The 25,898-nt window shown below is 31.7% G+C and overlaps 1 protein-coding gene across 2 annotated transcripts; it reads left to right on the top strand.

Moving 5' to 3' along the window:
- LOC139529830 (uncharacterized) lies at positions 1-25,898 on the top strand. Of its 2 annotated transcripts, XM_071325744.1 has the most exons (10): positions 1-131; positions 11,625-11,682; positions 12,329-12,475; positions 12,920-13,008; positions 13,868-14,114; positions 19,046-19,203; positions 20,927-20,989; positions 21,319-21,439; positions 23,194-23,319; positions 24,570-25,898. In XM_071325744.1, the coding sequence occupies exons 1-10, from the start codon at positions 42-44 to the stop codon at positions 25,829-25,831; spliced, it is 2,361 nt and encodes a 786-aa protein (XP_071181845.1). In that variant the 5' UTR covers positions 1-41; the 3' UTR covers positions 25,832-25,898. The 2 variants fall into 2 exon arrangements, with proteins under 2 accessions (XP_071181845.1, XP_071181854.1); XM_071325753.1 differs by lacking the exon at positions 11,625-11,682 and having other exon boundaries at positions 32-131.

Here is a 25,898-nt window from a genome sequence, read left to right as displayed (position 1 = left end):
TAAATACAAAATGGAAACCCCCAGAATGGCTATCATTCGACATGTACATCTGTCAGGAACTCTTCATAGTGATAATGTGGACTGCTTCTGTCATTTGCATTCCGTCTGATCTGCCAATTTGCAAAGTTAAAGTAAGATTTTTTAATTTTGTTTAAATCATTTTATCTTTAAATCATGATTTAAATTTTATCAATTTTCACCTGTGCCGGTGTAAAATTGTTTGTTTACAATTGAACCTGGTAGTTATACAGGTGCATTGCAGAGTGAGACCAATATTAGTTTAAAGTGTAAATAGAAATTTTAATCTGCTATGTATACGTGTGCATGTGCGCCAAGGTATTTGTGTTGTTCATCATAGCTTGGTAGAGCTGGGGACATAGTTACATGTATCATTATGTCCGTTTGTCCAACTGTAATGTTATTCAAACTCCTTCTATCTAGTGAATGATATACTATTGAACTTTCATAAAATCTTCAGTACCCAATAATCTATAGATTGCTATTTTGATTTTCTGAGGATTATTTGGTTTTCCAAAGTAAAAACCCGGACTTATCTGTATGAATTGTAGGTGGCGTGCACTTTTGACATGTGGTCTGTGTTATAGTACTTGAACTGGACTTTAATCACAGTAAACTATTGACAACATTGTATATTATTCTTCTGCATGGTGTAACAATCAAGATAATTCTTTTTGTAGAACTTCTAGATGTTGGACTTACAACTTTAGATTGTATCCTTGTTATTTTCCTTCTCATTTCACATTTCACACGCATGTTTTTTGACAATTCATGACAAAATAAATTTATTTGATTTACTGAAATCTTGGGATCTCCTTCAAATTATTGTACATAATTTAGTACTTCGAAGATGATGTTTATATTCCTTTTAATAGATTTTGCTCAAAATCCTAGGCACTTATTTTGCCAAATAAAACGCTGCACACTACAAAGCAAGTGAACTGATGTCTTATTCTTGTAAATTATAATAATGTATGAGGCACAAAAGTTGAGCGAGGGTATAAAATGAAATTTAGGGTAAATGTCAATAAAACAGCAACCTATCGACACCAACATTTATAGGATTTATAATTGTTCACCCATGCTGATGCTATAGACTATCGGCCGCTAAGGTTTACGCGTACAAATAATCTATTATACGATTTTCAATATTGTTGACAACTTGATACGTGAAGTCTATTTATAAAATGAATACAATCTATATGGTTTTCCCCACCGGTTAAAATTTATCTCCCAAACATTTAGACAAGGTCATCATTATGCGAAATTATAGACGCTAACTTTTCAGTTACGATGAGTGTTACTATTATCTTCTTAAAAGCCTCTTTTATCAAAAAGTCGTTTAAAAGATATAGTTAACACTAAAGATCTTATCGGTCTCTATTTTGCATCGTAAAATTTCTATAAAAAAAATTGTAAAACGATGAGATATTTCCTTAAACTCCAATATTTGTTTTTATTAATCAAATTAATCATCCATTTAGCAAGCACAGACACTATTTTAGTTATATCAGTTTGTGCTATTCTAACGATGACACAGAAAGGGAATTATTCTCAAAATTTGCTAAAGCAATCAGTGCTTGAATGCAATAATATAACGACTGGAAACTGATTTAAGAAAAACATTCACATCACAGAGAAACGAGGTAAACATAAGTCTGGATGAAAATGTTAAAGTCCCTGGAAGTGGCGCTTTACCTGAAACAAACGAAACATGTTCAAATATAATACAATTTAATACAAAATGCCAAATACGATAAATTATTATACATCAAAACCCATTATTTTGTAAGCTTTCGATATACATGTATTGCTACAAATAAAGTTTTGGTTGTATTTATTTCTAAATGTTTTTTAATGACTTTAAAAGGTATGGGGGTACTTACAATTCTTTGCATGTTTATTCTGAACATTGAAACGAGTTAAATCTTATAATCTGCATTAATTTTTGCCTGTCCCAAGATTAGGAGCATGATATTCAGTCGTTGTCATTTGATGCTGTTCAACATATTAGATTTTAGTTTATTCTTTTGAACATAAATCAGGCCTTTGGTTTTTCGCGTTTGAATTGTTTTACATTTGTTATTTTGGGGCCTTTTACATCTTGCAATGTGTTATGGGTCTTGTTTCTTTGTTGACGGCCGTATGGTGATTTTTCGTTGGTAAACCTCTAAGTAATTGGCTCTTTGATTAAGGGTTGCCACATTGCCAATCATATCACATCTTCTGGATATGTCATTCTTTTTTTTAGTTTACACGACTTTTGTCTTTATGAGCAATATCCTTTATACTTTAGCTACATGAAAAACGATTCAAGTGTCAAAATGCAGAATTGTTAAAGGTAAATGATTGAAGCATTACTTGTCTCATTAAAAAACAGAAAGCGCATAATTTAATGGAAAATATAACCCAACCTTATATACATAGCAAGCTACCAAATGATAAATATAAAACAATTCAAACGAGAAAACAAGCGGTCTGATATAGGTTTTAGTTCATCTAATTAACGAATGACTCGATCCAATTTATAAAGATAACATGCACTAGTTGACTAAAAATAAATTGCGCATAAACTCTATTTTCGGTTTCGGTAAATATAATAACATTTTGATTTGAAAATATTCGCGTCTGATCACATTCTAAAAGCAATTTATTTAATATTGTGTTCTAACTTTGGTGTTTTCCCTGTGTGTGTCTGTAATACCAATTTTCTCTTTCCGTGTCTGGGAATTTACTTGACAATTTTTGAAATTTTTGTATTATTTATCAAAAGATATCACTAGAATGTAATTTTTATTTGCTTTTCACATTTGATAAAAACTAGACATCGAATGCTGTCTCTAATATCACTAACAGATTCCAAGAATGTATTTACGAAACTGGAAAATACCAAAAAAACAAAAATAATTCTACGCTTTATTTATTGCATGCAAAGTCATAGAACCATTTAACCGTCAAGGAATGCACCTTTAAACACTAGTGATTGTATTACTTTAATAGTTGTCATAAGCCAACAATGAAGATTGTTTTGTTAAAAATATTTTTTATACGATAATAACCGGAAAAGTAATAGCAATTATACGATCATAAACCACAAAATCCTACAGTTAACACGAATGTAAGTTTCAGCATATTTAATTAACCGTTTGGACTTATTTTTCAATGAAATTGTTCCAATGAAAGTTCAACGCGTAAGGACAACATTAACAATGATGGTAGCAGAGGAATGCATTGTCAACACCTCAACATCACCAATAAAAGAAAATTAAGTGTAATAATATAAAGTGCACAACTTTTACAAACGTAGAAAATGCATAACTGTTTGTTCAGTCTGTGTCATTTGCTATTCATAAAAGACCGTTGTTGAATTTAAAGATCATAGCGATAGACAGATTAAATGACTTGCTCATTATCTTAAATGTCAAAAGTACATATATAAGTGAGCTAGATTAACATGAATTCAAATATAGGAATCTTGGTATGACACCTTTAATTCAAAAAGATGCATGAGTAGAACGAAGATTCACCATTATATACAACATTTGCACTTTAATTCGTTAGCGACCAAATATCTGAAAACAGCAACTAAGTTTGGCAACAGATCTTTAATCTGACTAAAGGTGGTATATTCTTAACTACAAACGAAGATTTCAGTTCTAAAGACACTTATTGCATCTTTCGAAGATTAATAAAATATTTTGTCTGCTTTTATAGTTTAGTCTATGTTTCTTGATTCAATTTATTGAATGTCGAGTTTTGTTTGACTAACATAATTTACTATTGTTACCATGTCATTATTAAAATACGAGCCAGTTAAATTCACACAGGAAAGTTCCATTGTTGTACAGCATACAGCATACACCCTTATTACAGTAATTGTGTTTGTTTGACTCGATCACATGTCTTCATTCTGTAGTATCGAAGTATTATGTTAATTTCTGGATGGATCCCTTCGCCTTTTCCGAAGTGGCAGACATTAAAACCAGTAAACCGCATCGGACGCACAAAAATATTAATTTCCTTTGCTTATTCATATATATTCGCTATGTGATTTCTTAATGTTGCAGAATACACACATTTGGTGTTAAAAAAAATACAGACGCATTTACAAAAGAACATGTGCACTATATACTAAATATGATATATATTCCATAAATCCACAAATTGTTTTCTTGGCTTGCGCATTAACTCTGTTGGCTTTCGGTTAGCAAAATAACACATTGATTTTAAAATAAATTATTCTTGTTTTACTGATACTAGCGTCTGATCACAATCAATTAAGTCCAATACTAGTTTTACACCAATATTGTGCGAGTTTTCCCTTTACATGTGTTTGTTTTACCTTTTTTTCTTTTTTCCGCCTATGGAAATTTACTTGACAATTTTGGGAACATTTCTTTGAATGATTTATTAAAAGTTCCATACTTGTGTTTCATAATTGATAACAGCTGCACATCATATCCTGTCGTTATATCACTTAAAGATTCCAAGAATTTATTTACGAAACTGGAAATACAAAAAAATATGTTTTACGCTCTATTTATTGATACATCTAACCGTCAAGGAACGACCTCCAAACACTAGTGCTTGTATAACTTAAATAATTGTCAATAAGTGTAATGCCAAAATTTGAGATTGTTTTGTTAAAAACATTTTTATACGATAATGACCGGTAAACGAAACAACATTTATACTATCACTAAACAAAAAAAAAATGCTACAAATGACACGAATGTACGTTTCATAATTCATAAATAACCGTTTTGACATATAATGTGGTATATTCTTAGCTACAAACGAAGACTTCAGTTCTAAAGACACTGATTGTCTTCCTCAAAGATTCATTATATATTTAAGCCGGTTTCTATAGTTGAGTCGACGTGTCTTGATTTACATTGCTTATCATATTACATCTTCTGGATATGTCATTTCTTTCTTTTTTAAGTTTACACAAATTTTTGTCTTTATGAGCAATATCCTTTAGAATTTAGTAACGAAAAACGATTTCGGTGTCATAATGCAGAATTGTAAATAAAGGCATCTGTAGTATACCGCTGTTCGAAATTCATAAATCGATTGAGAAAGAAAATAAATCCTGGTTACACACTAAAACTGAGGGAAACACATCAAATATAAGCGGTAAATGGTAGAAGCAATATTCGTCTCATTATTATGACAGAAAGCAGATAATTTAATGCAAAATAGAACCGAACTTTATACTGCACAGCAAGCGACGAATATAGAGACAACTCATACGAGAAAATAAATGGTCTGATGAAGGTTTCAGTTTGTCTAATTACATGTAACGAATGACTCGATCAAAAGTATGAAGATAACAGGCATTAATGGACTAAATAAAATAAAGTCTGTTTGCTCATTTTTTTGTGCACCAAGTCGTATTTAATTTTAAAGTATTTATGTGTATTTTTTTTAATATTAGAACTTGCGTCTGATCACAATCAATAAGTCTAATACTGGGTTTATACGAAAACTGTACTCTTACGTTGATGTTTTTCTTCTACATGTGTTTGTATTACCTATTTTCTTTTCCGGGTCTGGGAATTTATTTGACAGTTTCTGAAAGATTTCTATGTCTAGTCTGATTCATAAAAATGTGACCACAATTCCATATTTGCGTTTCATATTTGATTACATTTAGATATCAATTGCTGTCCTTAATATCACGTACAGTTTCGAAGAATGTATTTACGAAACAGGAAATGACATGGTCCTTAATGTATAAGGAATTTTCATTTAAACTATTTAAAACTAGTGCTTGTATTACTTTAATATGTGTCAACTAGTTCAAATAGGAAAAAAAGAGAGATTGTTTTGTTTAAAGCATGTTATTTTGGATAATGACGCTTATTGAATTTATATTCGAATTCTGTTTGACTAACATACTTTACTAGAAGATACCATTACATTATTAAAATACGAGCCATCTGAATTAAAGCATAAAAGTAGCATTTGAATATGATATCACGTTTCCATGTTGTACAGCTTACATCCCTTTTACAGTAATTGTGGTTGTTAAACTCGTTCACATGTCTTAACTCTGTTCCCTTCGCCTTTTCAGAATTGACAGACATTTAAACCAGCAAATCGCATCGGATATACAAAATTACTAATTTCCTTTGATTATTCGCTCTATATTTTTTTGTATTGTTACAGAATACATACTCAATAAGTCCAATACTAGTTGTATACCAATATTATGTTCTTATTTTGATGTTTTCCCTACATGTGTTTGTATAACCCTATTTTCTTTTTCCGTTTGTGGGAATTAACTTGACAGTTTTGGAAAGACTTTTTTGAATGGTTTATTATTAGATCTATAATTGTGTTTCATATTTGATCAATTGTTTTACGCTCGATAGATTGCGGTGGAAACATTCAACCTTCAAGGAATGCACCTTTAAACAATTTAAAACTAGAGCTTGTATTACTTTAAATTTGTTAATTAGTTCAAATAGCTATAAAGAGATATTGTAAATGTACATTTTGTATACGGTAATAACCGGTAAAAGGAACAACATTAAATTTTATACAATCATAAATGAAAACATGATACAGCTAATACGAATGTAAGTTTCATGTGAACACAATTCTTATTAATGTTTAACGCCTAATGACAGTATTAGCGGCAATGGTAGCAGGGGAATGGTCAAAATCTCAACATCATCAATATAAGAAAATAAAGTGTATTAATATCAAGAGCACAATTTTTACAAACGTTAAAAATGCATAACTGTATGTGCAGTCTGTGTCAAATTTGTTATCAGAGAAAACCGTTGTTTGATTTAAAGATAAAAGCGATAGACAGACTTAATGTCTTGCTCATTATTTTGAAAGTCAAAAGTACAAATATAAGTGAGCTAGATTGCCATAAATCCAAATATAGACATCTTGGTATGAAACTAATTTTTCAAAACGATACATGAGTAGCACGAAGATTCACCATTAAATACAACATTTGTACTTTTATTTGTTAGCGACCAAACATCTGAAAGTTGCAACTAAGTTTTGCAACAGATCTTAGATATGACGTAAGGCGATCTATTCTTAGCTACACACAAAGACGTCAGTTCTAAAGACACTTATTGCATCTCTCGAAGATTCATTATATATTTTGCCTGCTTCTATAGTTTAGTCGACGTTTCTTGGTTCATATTCATTCAATCTCGAGTTTTGTTTGCTTTATTAGATGAAAATATGACATTATTACAATATGAGGCAGAGCGAGATAAATTCCACCAGAAAAGAAACATAAATCCATCTTAGATACCAGGATTCAAATTTCATATTTGCGTCAGATGCTCGTTTCGTCTACAAAAGACTCATTAGTGAGGCTAAAATAAAAAAAAATGTTAAAAAGACCAAATAAAGCACGAAGTTGAAGAGCATTTAGGATCAACAAGTCCCAAATTATTTTTTCAAATACAACTAAGGTATTCCTGAGGTAGGAAAGCCTTAGTATGATTTCAAAAATTTAAAAGTTTATAAACAGTTTATTTATAAATATGAACATATCAATGATAACTTACGTCAACACAGAAGTGTTGATTAATAGTATGGTGATACCCTCGTGGAAATAAAACTCCACCAGCAGTGGTATCGACCCAGTATTTGTAAATAAACTCATCATAAATACTAGAATTGAAGTTTTATGTTTGCGTCAGACGCGCGTTTCGTCTACAAAAGACTCGTTAGTGACGCTTGAATAACACAATGTCAAAAAGACCAAATAAAGTACGAAGTTGAAGATCATTCATGACCAAATATTCCTAAAAGTTTGCCAAATACAGCTAAGTTAATCTATCCTCTGCGGTAAAAAAAAACCCAACCTGAGTATTAATTCAAAATCTCAAATTTTCGTAAACAGTTCATTTATAATTATGAACATATCAATGATAACTCTGATGCTGACTACTGGGCTGGTGAAACACACGGTAGTTAAAACTCCACCTGCAGTGGCATCAACCCAGCGGTTATACATAAACTCAAAAACATAGATTCCACCATTTGAATATAATATCATGTTCCAAATGTAATACATAATGCAACACAGTTACGGTGATTGCGTTTGTTTGTTTAACTTGGCCACAGGTCTTCATTTTGTTGATACTGGAACACACTCGTGATATTGCGGGTCCGTGACTGAATTAAAGTATATAACTATGCGTAAGCCTTGCTTTAGTATTGGTATTGTCATCTGATAAAGTCATGCCGACTATAAGATGCACAGTTTTCTCTGCTTTCTGTTTGTATCCCATGACGGCTGACAAAAAAGACCTCGTTATTTTAGTAATATAGATCAGTATTATGTTTATTTCTTGTTGAATCTCTCCACTTTTTAAGAATTGAAAGACCTTCAGCGCAGTACACCGCTTCGGATGTGCATAAGTACGGATTTTCTCTGCTTATTTCACTATGGGGTTTTTCTTTTTCGTACAGATTACATACCTTTAGTGTTCAAAATAAGACACAGATGTAATTTAACAAAAGAACATGTGCACTAAATCTACTTCCTAATATGATATTTAATAAAAAAACAAAAAACATGTTTTCTCGGTAAGGAAGAGGAAAGGCTGAAATATTCTTTTAAAAGTATAATTATAGTAAACAGAAGTGAAACAGAAACATGTGGTCAGTATATGTTCCTTAATTACAAGCAACACGTGTTTAATAATAAGAAGTGTCGTGATAACTATAATTACTCTATCAAACATTTTTTGAATTCTATTTCCGTATTATTTTCATCATTCATTTACAGTTATTGACTTTTATTTCATTAAATACCTCTTTGCGGTTTGACTTTATTTCCCCTTATTATATCATACGACTTTGTTCTCATGAAACTAGAGATTATCAAAAAACTTGAATCTTTTATTAAATGTATTTATAGCTAATATGCTATATAATTATTTAGATTTTGATTATTAAAAGTAATTAAATATACTAAATCAACAAACGATACAATTTTTTAATGCTTTTCCCTATATTTCAATTCTTTATTTTCCCCTTTGAAATGCAGTGCCTTCTTTTGTCATCCTTTTCGCAAAATATTTCCTTAACTTTTCAATATGGTCAGGTTCTTTTAATGATATGCATTTGCTTTGTAAATGAGTGTTTTTATTTGATACTGTAACAGTTTTTCCTAAACATTGAATATTATAATAAATTGGAGTTCAAGCTTTTGTATCGTTTCTTTTGTTGACTAGTATATGTTTGCTTTTTGTCATGTACCCTTTGGTAACATAGGTCCTAAAAGTTTTGAAATATTTATATATTTGTTGATTTTTTTTCTGGTTTGATCGTGCCTGATATCGATTTGAACTTCATTTTAAGCCTGTATATATAAGTACTTTTACTTTCTGATTATTATTTCATGTATAATCCTTACCTTTTCTTAAACCACAGACTGCGATAAGGTAGGGTTGGGGTTAGAATATCAATGTCACTGGCCGTCTCAAGTCAAGAATGTTGTCTGGTTTGTTTCGTTATTATTAATCTGGTTGTATATCAAAATAAGAAGATGTTGCATGATTGCAAATGATACAACTATCCACAGGAGACCAAATGACACAGACATTTTAAAACAACTATAGGTCACCGTTTGGTGCTTTTAGTTGCTTATTCGTTGACGTTTATTAAAGATCTATTTTAAATCATATAATACATTTACCTTAAGATATTCCAAGGAAATAATAATATGCCAATTGTCTATAAATTGCACTTTAAACAGTTGCGTTAGGGCTACAACTTTATTAAGCATGTCTACTACAAAGATGCGCATGTGGATAAAATATCGTTTGACAAGGCCTTGTCTCATCCTTAATTTGGCTTACTGTACTAAAACATACTAATTATATCAATCTATTATTGACATAATTTAAAACAAAATGATGACTTTGCATATTTTTTCAATTGAAAGATTTACATAACGGCAATGATTCTTCTTTGAAAATAATGGTATGAACTTAAAACCAAACGTTTACTGAACTACATTTGATTATACTTAAATGGGTTTTGGTTTCGTATGCCCGCTAACGGCAAATAGTTCATTCATGCTGTTCAGAAAGAGAACAAATATCCATGGACACAAATGAAAATAAAACGGAAAATGAGACAGATAATTTGACTATTACTGGAAAATAATAGCATAGTGGGTAGGGTTTGAAATCTAACCATACAACTGCTTACTTAAGAAACTCACTAAAAGAAGAAGACATGTGTTTTGAATATCAGAGTTACCCTTATAGTTAAAATAACAATAAGCTTATCTGGAAAGTAAAATGTGCTTCCTGTCTACTAAACAGTCCAGCATCAAAGGTCGTTTTTAAAGTTTGATTTGAGAAACTGTCGTAGACTTGGAAATACACTACGACTAATTGTTATCATTGGTAAGACAGCAAGTTATAATAGGGTTCTCCGTGAAATAAACAAAACTAAATTAGACTCAATCTACTTGAAGTCGTAATTACTTGGACCGTACTTTCCTTTTATAAATTTCATACAATCACTTGAGGGAAAAAACCTGCGAATTTTATACCTAAAATGATAAAATGATAGGAATCCATACAAATGAACATAAATCAATTTTATTTTTATTTAAGATCTTCGAAGAATACATCAATAATTGTGTTATTTTTATCTTTAATCTGAAAGGATCAAAAATATAAGTACACATTTTAAGAATGTAGTCGATGCTATTTTTGTATATTTTTTATGCAATAAAACAGAGAAAAGAAAAGCCGTTCCTCATTCCTGTTGTAATAAATATATGAAAAACTCTACATACGGAATATGTTTAGTTTTTCACACAAACATCTTGACATTGATATGCAAATTATTCGATAGGCGATTGTCTTTTGAATTGTTTTGTTATAAACCGCAAATAAACAGATGTCTAAACTGATTTGGTTTGATTGTATACGAGCTTATCGTCCAGCTGCTTATAGTTCATGATAATTCAAGACGATATTGCAATATATAAGGGAAGTAACCTTTTCAAATCAGATACTTGTGATTACATGGGAAACTATTTAAAATCACTTCCCTTGAAAACATTACTTTTTCAGGATGATTTCCTTGTGTATTTGATAGTTCATTGTCCCTTTAATGGGTTTCTTTAAATATATTTGTATGGATTCATATGGATAACAAGAAATAGGGAGCCTTTGGCAAAATACGTACAAAATTTATTTTGGGAATAATTTTCAATGTTTAGAAACCAGTGATAAAAGGAGGTATAATTTATAGCTATGCCAAGCAACTGTTATGATAAAAATGTTGCACCTTAAATTGTTTTTGACCCAATGCAAAATACCTTAGAAAATCTTCTCGAGAATTAATTCACGAAATGACTTCAAACATAATCAAAATTTCATATAAGGCTTTGCTTGCCATCTGCATTCTTTATTTTGTTTTTTTTAAGCAAATTAACTTTTTTTAATGGATAACTAAGATTAAGTTTAGTTATAAAGGTCCTATGAAATGAAAAACAAATATATTTGCTTTCATTGACAACGAGCATTTCAGAATGAGACGCATGTTCATGTTAGAATTCAAGTTTAGGATTTCTCTTGCATTATATATTTTAGGTACTAAAGACTGGTGACAATGCTACTGACGAATGCAAGTGCACAGCAATACATACGAGTAAGACTTATTGTATTGATCTTCTAAAAACTGAAAAAAAAGTATGCTGCTTTTTTCAAATTTCAAATCTGAAATGTTCATTGTCAATGAAAAAAATATATTTGTTTTTCATTTCATATGACTTAATGATACTTTGTCTTAGTCATCAATTCGTATAGGTTAATACGTTTTTGAAAAAAAATCTATAATTGTCCACTGAAGCTAAACTGCAGGTATGATTTACCATAATTCCATCATATGTGAATATAAAAAGTAGATGTGGTATAATTGCTAATGAGACAACCACAAGAGATCAAAATGACACAGAAATTAACAATTTATAGGCCACCGTACAGCCTTCCACAATGGGCAAACTCATACCACATATTCAGCTATAGGAAAGGTCCCTAATGACGAATGCAAATCAGTTCAAACAAAAAGTAACGACCTAATTTATGTACAAAAAATTAACGAAAAACAAATATGTAACACGGGACCACACGGTTATTGATGAATAAATAAATTGATAAATATTTGATTGGTTTAGACTATTTCACTTGACATCGAACCTTAAAAGTATATACATTCTAAAAGTCTTTCACCTTAAAATAGTATTAAAATTAAATGTTTAACTTTTATATACTTTGAAAAATGTTTTTTTTTACAGATTGTTCAAATCGTACAATTATCAAGTACTTGGAGTTTTTGCCAGATAACTTAAATCCACCTAAAGTGAGTTACGTAAAAATAATGAACCACTCAATTACTTCGAGAACTGTAAATCTATCTGTTAGCTGGCGGTACCTAAAACCAGGTAAATATGTTTTTCCAAAAGAATTTCTGCTCTATTCATTACTTTTCTTTCTGCAAAGATACCATTTAATTTCCATTTTTGGCTTTTTGAAGTGTTAACATTAAGAAATCAAAGTTCATTACTATTTTTTCGGAAATGTACAAGGGTTTTAAAGGTGTTTTTTTTATGCATTTCAAAAGTGTAATATATTTTTTCGGCCTGGTGTATTGCAAGAACAGGCATTCTACTGTTTATTTTCACTATTTCTGAAATATCTGCTGGTCAATATGCCAGTATTCAAACAGTTGAAGATCATAAATTAGTATATTAACGACAATAAACAAGTTAGAAAAAAGGAGTTTTAAATAATTGATATCATTTTTCTTTATTAATGCAACTTAAAACAACTTATAATGATTTGTTAGACGAATTGATAACTGATTTTTACATATTCTTTCGTTTAAGCTGATCAACATATCAGACAAAAAGGATTTCTTCTGAAAATAGAAACATGGGAACCATTAATATCAAGATATGTAGTGGTGAAAAGCAGGGTTTGTTTTTATTTACATTTTTTCTGAGAAATACTTCCGACACGTTATTTGTGTCTTATTTATTAGTTCGTATGACGCGAAGAGCCATTGTGAGCTTTTCCAATCACTTAGTGATTGTCGTTGTCGTTGTTCGTTAACTTTTTCTCCTCTGACACCAGTGGTCCAATCGAACCCAACTTGGCTACGATCATCATTTGGGTATTTTGGTTGATAAGGCTTTCCAAATTCTGTATGTTATCATGAAAACACCAGTATAGATAGGTTAAAGGGAAAAAGGGATGGAAAAACATTTCCATAATGTTGAGATCGATCCTCTTTTCATTGCCCTCAGTGGCCGATTTTTTTTGATCTTTTGAAAACTATAGTAGATAGACAATTCAATTTAAAAACATGATCAGCAAGAAAAAGTCCACTTATAAGTAAACATGACTGACACCGTCTGCTACTACTTATTCACGATGATTTTAAAGATTTTTTTGACTATTATTTTGAAAACTATTATAGTATATCTAGAAAGACACTTTAAATAGCAAAATGCAAAAATGATAAATAAGATAAGATCTACAAATAAGTCAACATGGCCGAAATCGTCCAGCCTTCATTTTGGAGTTTTTACTTTTATATTCAAATTATAAAAGTCTGAAATAAACATTTTTCGATGCATGAACTCGTTAATATGTGTCGACATTTCGTGTGTATTTCAGTCTATATGCAATCTAATAACCAATCGAGATAGCCTCTAATGACTGTCTATTACTGCAGATAAATCTCTACTCTGTCAATTCCATGCAGACCCTCAGTTTATAAACTTACATTAAATAATTAAATGTGTTTTAGTTACATGTTTCCTTTTTTACAGAGAAAAAGAAGTAAGCTCAACTACCAACTGTCAAATATAAATCTTCCGGAAGCTACTAACGCATCGTTCGTGGAAGTCACAGTATGGAGTTTGGTACGTTACAAAAACCGGAACTATCGAAGACAGGAAAAATCTTCCAATGTTGATAAGTGTCGATGGTATTCGGAAAAATACGAAAACTATGGAAAGTCAGCGGAATTCGAAAGGTCAAAACGAACGATTCAGAGAACAATCACCACACCAAGAGGTACTAACAAATAATAATGGACTAGTTTATTTACTTTCATTAGAATATGTGTTGCTATATATGTACATGTATATGGAAAAGATAAGAGCTACACTAATCATGGCAATTTTGAACATTACGGTACCTCATCAAATCAAAATCACTAATAAGAGATCAAAATTAGCATACATTACAACTTAAATAACGTAGAGCTACACATAACCAGTGATGTTTTCAATAGCCTGAACTCGGTCGACTCATCAGAAATAATGTTGTGTCATTGGGTTACTGTCGTAAAGTCCACATATTTCACTCATACACATTTAAAAAATAAAAATTGATATTGTATTATCTTTTTATTTTACCAACTTATATTAATTTATTTACTTCTTGGCGTTATTGTCAAAATAAATCATTAGAATTTCCAAAGTTATGGAGGTAATTGATTGATGCTAGATATGATATATAAAAATAAGAAAATGGGGAATGATTGGCGTTTGACCATTGCATTCTAGTTTGTTGATTCATACGACATTCTCGGGCTTGTATTTCCTAATATGATTTCATTGATAGAGAGCTGCTGCTCACTAGGAAGCTTTTAAACCAAGAGTTCCAAATAGTAAAGTTCAAATCACCCCTTCGTAAATTTAACGGACGCCATCACGAGGTGGTTGACCGTTATTGAATAACCGCTTCATAAATGATATCGGATATGTTCCTTACGTCGTAACTACAATCGCCTTCCTTTATCATTTATGTGACCTACCGAATTATACTATTTACCGGATTTTTAATAACATGAGCAGAACGACGGGTGCCACATGTTAAGCAGGATCTGCTAACCCTTCCGGAGCACCTGAAATCACCTCAAGGTTGTTGGTGAGGTTCGCGTTGCTTGGTCTTTAGTTTTCTATGTTGTGTCTTGTGTACTATTATTAATCAGTTTGTGTCTTTTTTAATTGTAGCCATGGCGTTGTCAGTGTATTTTCGATCTATCAGTTTGACTGTTCCTCTGGTTTCTTTCGCCCCTCTTTTGATGTATTCTTTTTAGGTATTCATCACATTCGCACGAAACTTTATTCATTACCCCTTTCAAAACTTCATTCTTTGTTCAATTTATGTTTGGAATCCACTGTTACAAACCCTCATTCAAACCAATACAAACTTGAAGCTATAATTTCGGATATTGCAAGTCACAGACTTTTCAAGCCAGTTCGCATTGGAAAAGATGAAAAAGAGAAAAGATTTTTTCTTAATCTTTCCTTTGCCAACAAAGGTCTCGATGGCGTCAACCTAGGCAATATCCTTCATCATAAATTAGTGCAATCGAAAATACCTCCTTATTTCAAAGACCAGTCTGTACCAATAATTTCTTATACCTATACCAAACCTATTGCAACTAAAATTTTCAATTACAAACGCGTTTTGCAGGATCTCGATATTGACGACTTCAAGTCTAAACCTCCTGATTGCACTTGTGCTAGTTCCAAATTCACATATAATCCTGCTGGCCACGTTATTACCGGTGACCTTAACATTGTTAATAACACTTCTCTACGAAATGTGTTATCGAAAGGTCCCAAATATCGTGAGCCTAAATCCATCAATTGGAAATACAACTTTAAAATTTTGATGGATTCAGTCGAGGATTATGCCAGGCAATGGGCTAAGCGCGAGAAGGAAGACGTAGACACTCTTTCCGAATGGATTAAAGCAGTGAGGTCGTTGATACAAATCAGAATTAAGAAACTGAATGGGTCCATCAATGCCCATGCTACGTCAATCTTTAAAGACCCAAATGTTGCAAAACACCTATCCGACCTCCATGACAAATATGTTGTTGTCCCCGCAGATAAAGCCCCAAATAACATCGTTTTTGTGTGTAAAAGTCACTACATTAACTGCTTGATAAACGAATTAGGTATTGACAATTCACTTGGAAACTCAACATATACCCTCACGACACTTACCAAACAGGAAATCCTGGATAATCATAGGTCTGTTCTATGTTCCTTTGGAATTTCAACAAAAGATGAAGAACTGGATCTTCCATCACTGTATTGGATACCTAAACTACATAAGTGTCCTTACAAACAACGGTATATTGCTGGGTCTTCCAAGTGCTCCACGAAACCTCTTTCTAAATTATTAACATCTATTTTATCAGCAATCAAAGACGGGCTTCAAAGTTATTGTGAAACTGCCTATTCTAGAGGTGGCGTGAATCAGATGTGGATACTTAAAAATTCAAAAGATGTTTTAGAGTACATAAAATCTAACTCTCTTTCATCTTGTAACAGTATTAAAACATTTGACTTTTCTACTCTGTACACAAGTATTCCACATTCCAAACTAAAAGACAAATTGAAAGAGTTGGTATTACTTTGCTTCATAAAAAAGAATGGCCAACGTAGATACAAGTATCTTGTCTTAGGGAGGGATAAATCCTACTTTGTAAAGAATCACTCTGATTCAAACAAAAAATTCTCTGAAACTGATATTATCAAGATGCTTGATTTCTTGATTGACAACATATTTGTAACGTTCGGAGGACGTGTTTTTCAACAGACTGTCGGCATTCCAATGGGAACAAACTGTGCCCCTCTACTCGCCGACTTGTTTCTTTATTATTATGAGGCTGACTTCATGCAGGAACTTTTTAGGAAGAAAGATAAGAAGTTAGCAATATCCTTTAACTCTACTTTCTGCTATATAGATGATGTTCTTTCACTAAACAATTCAAAATTTGGTGACTATGTGGAACGCATCTATCCAATCGAACTAGAGATAAAGGATACTACAGATACAGTTAAGTCGGCTTCATATCTTGACTTACATCTAGAAATTGACAATGAGGGTCGGTTGAAAACAAAACTTTACGACAAAAGAGATGATTTCAGCTTTCCAATTGTGAACTTTCCATTTCTAAGTAGCAACATTCCAGCAGCACCTGCATACGGGGTATATATCTCCCAATTGATACGATATTCCCGTGCTTGCATTTCCTATCATGATTTTCTTGATAGAGGTTTGCTGCTCACAAGGAAGCTATTAAACCAAGAGTTCCAAATAGTGAAGTTGAAATCATCCCTTCGTAAATTTTACGGACGCCATCACGAGTTGGTTGACCGTTATGGAATAACCGTTTCACAAATGATATCGGATATGTTCCTTACGTCGTAACTACAATCCCCTTCCCTTTCATGAATATGACCTACCGAATTAGACTATTTACCGGATTTGTAATCACATAAGCAATACGACGGGTGCCACATGTGGAGCAGGATCTGCTTACCCTTCCGGAGCACCTGAGATCACCCCTAGTTTTTGGTGGGGTTCGTGTTGTTTATTCTTTAGTTTTCTATGTTGTGTCGTGTGTACTATTGTTTTTCTGTTTGTCTTTTTCATTTTTAGCCATGGCGTTGTCAGTTTGTTTTAGATTTATGAGTTTGACTGTCCCTTTGGTATCTTTCGTCCCTCTTTGATGAGTAAATACACGATTTATTTCCATAAATAAATATAACATATAACAAAACGAGGATAACGGTCACTATAAATGTATAACTCATCATGTTACGTGCAATTTCACTTATTTCTTTTAAAAATCTTGTTGGGGCCTCGGTAACCGGGTAGTCTTAGTAGTCGTTCTTTCGTTTCACTAGCCAGACAATAATGGTTTCGTCATTTCGAATCTTGCACGGAGCATGTTAACTCGACTCCAATCTTAATTCACTAGGATTGTAAGTTTTTCTACCGAAGGTCAGTGGTTTCTTTCGACTTCCTCCACAAATGAAAACTGAATGACTAAAACAGAACAATAGTTTTGAAAGTGACGTTAAATACCAAGCAATCAATCAATAATATTGAACGGTTGTAGAATATATACATCTGACAATATAAAATAGTACTATGTGTATTTATATTCTACAATTTCATACACATAACAAAAAAAGTAAACAGAAATCCTACCTTTTATTTCCTTTTAGGTGAACCTTTAAGTGGTCCGTCACCATGCTGCATATTACATATCCAAATTCAAACATGTTTTGCAGGTGTAGATTAGACACAGTGCATTATTTTAAACCAAAAAAAAACTTATTACGATATTCACAAAGACATCAGAGGTTCCTGGTATGGGACAGACATATACACATGCACTTTATTAGCACATTTAATAACCATTCTTTATTAGAACACTTAATTAGCACACTTTACTGGAAAACTTTTAATGGCACGCAGTTTGTATTCACACTTTACTCGAACACTTTAATGGCACGCAGTTTGTATTCACACTTTACTCGAACACTTTAATGCCACACAGTTTGTATTCACACTTTACTCGAACACTTTAATGGCACGCAGTTTGTATTCACACTTTACTCGAACACTTTAATGCCACACAGTTTGTATTCACACTTTACTCGAACACTTAAATGGCACGCAGTTTGTATTCACACTTTACTCGAACACTTTAATTGCACGCAGTTTGTATTCACACTTTACTCGAACACTTTAATGGCACACAGTTTGTATTCACACTTTACTCGAACACTTTAATGCCACGCAGTTTGTATTCACACTTTACTCGAACACTTTAATGGCACGCAGTTTGTATTCACACTTTACTCGAACACTTTAATGGCACGCAGTTTGTATTCACACTTTACTCGAACACTTTAATGGCACACAGTTTGTATTCACACTTTACTCGAACACTTTAATGCCACGCAGTTTGTATTCACACTTTACTCGAACACTTTAATGGCAGGCAGTTTGTATTCACACTTTACTCGAACACTTTAATGCCACGCAGTTTGTATTCACACTTTACTCGAACACTTTAAAGGCACACAGTTTATTAGTATACTTTATAAGCACACCTTATTGGTCAACTTTATTAGCACGCTTTATTTACACACGAAATTTTAAACATATTCAAACTCTCTTAACAGGGCTGCCAGACAGCTGTAAATGTTTGAAAAATGATTTATCAGTAAATTTGACCTCCACAAGCATTGTAGTACGATCCTCTAATATATGCCCTGAAGATACATCAATACGTATTGATAGCATATTTTTATCGGAAATGCCAAAGAATAGCACAAAACAGGTAATATCTTATGCATCTAGTTGAAATAGATATTGAAGACAATTGTATGACTTAAGGGCGATTAAGACGGGGAACAAGCATACTCAACTACAGGAAATACAATCAGCGAAAACTATGACAAATGAATAAAGGCTGCCATGGTTTAAGCTTTTTCTTGAATATTTTAGTTGAACATATTCAAAGGCACTTTACCTCCTACTTAGATGACAGTATGTTCTGGCGTAAACACAAAATTTCAATCCTGGTATCTATATTATGAGTTCATTTGCAAACCACTGGGTCGGTGCCACTGCTGGTGGAGTTTTTATTCTTCGAGGGTATCACCAGGTCAGGAGTCAGCACTTGTGAGTTGACATGACCTATCACTAATATGGTCATAATTTTAAACTAATTGTTTGAATTTTCGATATACTAAAGCTCTTCTACCTCAGGAAAAGATAACCTTAGCTATATTTTTAGTCCCCCATGCTCTTCAACTTCGTACTTTATTTGGCCCTTTTTTAACTTTTGTTTTATTCTAGCGTCACTGATGAGTCTTTTGTAGAAGAAGCGCGCGTAAAGCGTCACTGATGAGTCTTTTGGCGTAAACACAAAATTTCAATCCTGGTATCTATGATAAGTTTTTTTCTAATTATGAGCTCATAATCAAAGAAACTTCATGTTTTAATTTAGTAACTATATCAGGATTTAACAGTTTCAGATTTTTTTTATAATTGTATATTAAATCTTAATAATATGTGAAATTATGGTTGTTTTTTTTTTTTGGTGACGTCGTTGGCAGCCATGTAAGACGGCTATTATTATATGCTCAATACTTCTACCGGTTTATCAATGTTTGGTAGCAATTGATCGTCCTTTATAATATTTTCAGTCAGATTTTCTATTTGTTGTTACAATGGCATCTTTATTGCATTGTCCCTTTAATTCTGAAGGTATTATATTCCAAATTTGGTATTCATCAATATTTTGATTGCAATACTTTTTTTCAGATTTTTTTTTCATTGATGTGTTTCTGTCTTTCTTTCCTGGTTAGAAACGGTTCAGTTAAATGCCAGGAAGGTATTTCTTATCAGCATCCTCATTACACAATGTATATTAACTAAAACTCTGTCTTCAAAGATTGATAGGATTTTTGCAAAAACATGAGAATAAAACGTATTTATATAATTAATTCATAAATTGTTGGTAATTTTAGAGTGAATAATGCTAAATTATGCAAAGATGATATCATAATTCAGATACTTATTTTGATATCTATCCATCCAAAAAATGAAGTATGTTCAAGGAAACCCATCCGTTTTGAGTCATGTCAATTGCATTATTGTTCTAGATAGAACAATGCTGTAGATTAAGGGTTCAATAATTATAAACAGTTCAAGTATTGTGTCGTTGAACTGTTGAAACAGTAATGCAACATACATGTATTAATGTCTAAATGTTTCTATTCTGCAATAATTCTCCCCGTTGTCCAGCAGTTTTTATTGCGGACTTTTTTTTTCATTTTGTGTTGTGTTTAGAAATGCAGTCGCCTCGTTATTGCTCATGTTACAAAAAAAGGCAAATAATAATGTTTGCATTTAGCTATTTACTGGGCCTCTGTAACTTCTTCGTCTATTCATTCAATGAATATAGGTTTTTCAATTCATAATATAACGCTAACAATTTGGCAGAGATTTTATCTGATTGACTATCATTTTTGTTTATTAAATTATTCTTTTTTCAGTATGATAAAGACAATTGCTACTTTAACTTCACTAAAATACCTGCAGGTATTTATACTCTAAAGGTAAGTCTAACTTTATTTCAACTAAAAGCAATTTTCAATTATGTAAAGATTTCAATTTCAATTTAACATATCCTTTATACATAACTAATGTTCTACCATAATAAAACTTACAGGAAGCAAACAATTTTCTAATATGAAAATAATGTGCATATTTTAAACCAATTTAACGAAAAGTTGAAAAGTTTTTATTGAATTCAAACAAATGAACAAAGGAAACTTAGCAATGCAATAAATTCAAATGCGGAAATAATCAAATCGACAAAATGACTCATTTCATTATCTTTATTCTGACAATATTTTCCCTTTTCTATTTTTTTCCTTCCTTGTAGATAATGTTTCATTGTCCAGAGTATAGCGACGAACCACCAACTTGTGTTAAAAGTAAACATATCAACAAAACGAACAGATTGTCTCCTCAGGCTTTATCATTTCATCAGAAAATTACCATTGGTACTTATTTTGGATAATTAAACTGTGTACAAAACTTTGATTTTTTGAAATACTAAGACTTTTCTGCTCCAAGAATAGATATCCTTAGATGTATTTGGCAAAACTTTAAGGAATATTTGGACCTCAAAGCTTTTCAACCTCGTACCTTATTTGGCTGTTTTAACTTTCTTTTTTATTCGAGCTTCACTGATGAATCTTTAGTAGACAAAACGCGTCTGGCACAAATACAAAATTTTAATCCTTGTATCTATGATGAGTTTATATTCGAGCGTATATGAAAATATGTATTTAAAAAAAGCACGGAATTTTATAAATATTTTGTTATAAAAAATTAATACCATATAGCTATAGATTCTGATAATCCGGATACTATTAATTGTTTGTCACTTAGCAGAACTATTTTTGACGATAGTCCTGATAGATGAGTACATATATATGTTGCAAACATAACAAAAGTATAAAAAGAAATATACTTGTGTAATTTAATGGCCGACCTATGTTAAAAAGTTGGTCTACAAAGAAGGAACAAGGAAGGTAATCCTTGTATTTGGTTATGAAAATGCACTATTAAGATGTTCTCATTTCAAATATATTTTCGAAATTATTTCTAGATAAAAAAATATATGAATTCATATTGAAAATATTTTTATAACTTGTTCATGTATTTTAATTCGGAATAATTATCTAAAAAGAGACATCAACGTGAAGGAATTAGTGTTTGAAGTAATTTTAATGTGGTTTCGCTTTATTTGATCAATCAGGAAACTATCAAACCTTCCATTAATAACAAAAACGTGTAACAAATGCAGTTGAACTCTCTGATTTATTTTATACAAAAACGGTCAAGTTACAGTAAATGGGCTATGTCACAGATGTCAGTAAAATTTGGCATACAACTCTGCCTCGATGAACTTCAATTGAATATTGAAAAAATAATGCATTGATTTCATTTGTTATTTGAAATATTACTAATTGAATTCTTACAAAACGGGTGTACATTTGTAAAGAAAGCAAATAAAATCGGCGAAAAAACTTAAAAATTTGTCTGAAAATCAATAAATTTCGGATTCCACTCCACAGATCTTTTTTTTTAAAACTATATGTTTCTGATACATAGATTTCCGAAATAATGATGCAAAATACATATAGGGCAACCGACTTCGTTTTTACGGTACACTTCATTCAAAGTTGTGTTCTTTGTGAAAAAGTGCCAAAAAAACGTCGAAAAAATCGTTTCGTCAACGCGTTTTTGGCCATTAAACGTTGATTTTTGACGATTTTCACTACCAACCAGGTAACAAATTGTTTATTAGACAACAAACGAAGGAGGTGATCATATGATAATTTATATCAATAAAACAGAAATTTATGTGTCAGCAGCATATAGTTTTTTAAGACAAATCTGTGAAGTACAATTAGAGATTTGATGATTTTAAGACGAATTTTTGAAGGTGTTTCGCCGATTTTATGTGCTTTCTATACAAATATATGTACCCTTAAAAAAGAAATCAATCAGCCATATTTCAGAAAATGAAAAAGATTTATGCATTATTTTTTTAAATTTTTAGTTGTAGTCCAACGAGCCAAGGTTGTATGCCAAATTTTAGCAAAATCTGTGACATTGCCCACTTACTGTTCCGTGATTTAACACAATTGATGAAAATATTAAAAAATGCAGCATGGCATTCTTATAACTTTATGAGAATCATTGAAAAATTGAAGTTGAAGATGCAAAATGTATTATACTTTTACAGATGACAGAATAAGATGGTTGCAGTACACTATAGGAATTATAACTGCAACGTTTGTTATGTTTGTTCTAGTAGTAGTTTTCATATTATGGCACCGGAAGAGAAAACATAGTCATAATATACATCATGGTAAATTTTATTTTCTGTAATAAGATGCATGCAGTAGTTGTTCTTACATGCCTTAAAACCCTTATGGAAAATCATCATTTCAGTTATTTTGCAATTTCATATATATATATGTAGTAAATGTATAATATCTTAATAGTTTTATAATCTGGCATTCATTTTACAAAACATTTTCAACTGAAATTGATTGTAAAATTTGAAAAAAGCAGTATGCTTTAACGAGCAATTTTAATCTGTTGTTGAAATTCAAAAAATATAAATCTACAGAGCATAACTATTTATAACAACAGCTTCAACAAATACAAATAATTTGCATACTATAAAATGTTTCAATTTACTAGTACTAGTTTTGTTCTTTTAGCATGTACTATTTTTTTAATAAGTTTGTAAAAATCAGTTTAAATGGCTATGAAAGATGCAGATATAGTCAGAAGCAGATGCAAACGTTTTCTGGCATTTAGATAAGGAACACGTATTTTCTCATAGATATTTCGGCCAAAATTACAAATCTGATAAGTCAACATAACGGTTTTTAAGTTGACTTTTATTTTCCCTGAGCTATTATATTTGTAACAAAAATGATAAGATGCAATTAAATGTAATCAAACCAGGTACGAAAAGATAACACTTGAAATCTTGTGTGGATCTTTAAATATTTGGCTGTCATTAGTAAGTTAACTGTTAATTAGAAGATTCAATATTGCAAGTAGATACAATTCATTTTAGAAGACGTTCTTTTTCCTTTATAAGCTTAAATTAGCACAAATGTGTGAAACTATATAGTGACCGATTTCGAGTAAAGGCCATCTTATTATTAATATCAGATGTAACTTTCAGGTCAAAACATAGCAATACATTTGGCCATGCCCAAACATTTATTCTTTTGTCAGTTATATTTTTCGAATTTAAGCAGTATAGAACCAAGACATAAAACTAAGGAAATATAGCCCCAATAAATATGTAGAACATCATTGTTAGAACCTTCATAGTTATCATCGGTGACATATCAAGGAAACATTTACTTGAACCATCAACAAATTTCTGTTTGTTTTATTTTTTTCATTCTTTAAAGGTGTGAGTTTGTGTAATGGTTTGAAGAGAAAAATTCGCAGCGAAATGTTTCCCAAACTCGTGTTGAAACGATAAAATACTTAGTAATAGAAATTTGAAATACTCATGGTCTCCTTTGAATCTTTCTAAATCTGTAAATGTAAAAAAATTAATCACCACTTAGTATACTTTTTTTCTTTCAGATGATACGGAGAATGCACAGCATGAACCTTTAATTAATAACCAGGTACTACTCATATCATTTGCAAAGTCTTCGGGTGTAGCTACAACAGTTTCTCGGTTTGAAGAGATGATAAATATAACATTTGGAATCAAAACAACAAATACGACCAACCTTTTCAATCAGCTATTATATGAGGAAAGCTTAAGCAAAACGCCTGAAACTATCGAAAGTAACTTAATTGAATTGATTGGAAATTTTAATCACGTGATATTTGTGGCTACAAAAGATTTATGTGAAACGTATCATGTCAAAGCAAACTTATGTGACACTCAAAATTCCATATCTAGAAATAATGAAGAATTACTACACTTCAAACTAGCCAAAATAATCAAAGATCTACAGGCAAAACCTCATCCTTCTATTTGGTGCCACTTTGTTGCATTTGATAAAACACAAAATAGTTACTGTGAAAACATTTTTTCCTACATGAGTCCACCGGAAGGACATGGCAGGAAATATAGATTGGTAAGAAGTGATCACGTAAAGGATTTGAGGAATCTTATAAAAAATTTACCTTCTTCCAAAAGTAATGAAGAATTATTAATAGAAATAACACAGTTTAGCAGGAAAATATTAGTTGAAACTCTTCAACCTAGGAATAATGCAATAGCTATTCCAAATATACCACCAATGCCAGGCCCGTCCTCTCAATTTCACCCAGTTAGAGATGACTCTGATCCTAGCTTAACAGAACCAAAATCTGGAACTGCTCATTCAACTGATGTTAAAGAAAGTCAAGGTGCTACGTGTGGAGAAGTTGAGACACCCGCACCGTATCCAAGATCAATGGAACAAACCGATGTCAAAATTGTTGATGAAGTAGATTCTTCGACAAAAACTAAAACAGTGGAGTCAAATAAACATGATACTGTTGTTAAAACACTGGTTGAGACCGATACATATGTGAAAAGTGTCGTTAAAGAGTATGACCAATACCCCGACACAGTCCTTAAAACACCACAGGGGACGAGTACTACGACTACAACAGTAAATGAGGAGACCAATCAAAAAACAATAGCTAGCACTGTGAGTTCAAATCAGTGTAGTAACTGCACATATCCGAATGTTCATCTAGAACATGCAGTACAATTACCTGTACAATCCAACCAAGCGGTCGAAATCCCTACCTGTTCTTATAACGAAGACAATGATCAAGATACAAGCCAAGAATTACAAGGATTGTCTTACATCAAAACTAGCTCTGACATTAAGGATAATTAGAAAGGAAGTTAGAAAAAACATATTACTAGCACGATACGTAGAGCATTTGATTAAAAGGACAAGGATA

This window comes from Mytilus edulis, chromosome 1 (genome assembly GCF_963676685.1).
Source record: "Mytilus edulis chromosome 1, xbMytEdul2.2, whole genome shotgun sequence".
Classification (NCBI taxonomy): domain Eukaryota; kingdom Metazoa; phylum Mollusca; class Bivalvia; order Mytilida; family Mytilidae; genus Mytilus; species Mytilus edulis.
Note: the sequence above shows the minus strand (reverse complement) of the source record. Positions and strands in the feature narration are given on the sequence as shown.

Coding starts and splice junctions, on each gene's coding strand:
- LOC139529830 (XM_071325744.1), top strand. CDS start 42: ATGTACATCTGTCAGGAACTCTTCATAGTGATAATGTGGACTGCTTCT. Junction 132..11,624: donor TGCCAATTTGCAAAGTTAAA/GTAAGATTTTTT, acceptor TATATATTTTAG/GTACTAAAGACTGGTGACAA. Junction 23,320..24,569: donor TAGTCATAATATACATCATG/GTAAATTTTATT, acceptor TTTTTCTTTCAG/ATGATACGGAGAATGCACAG.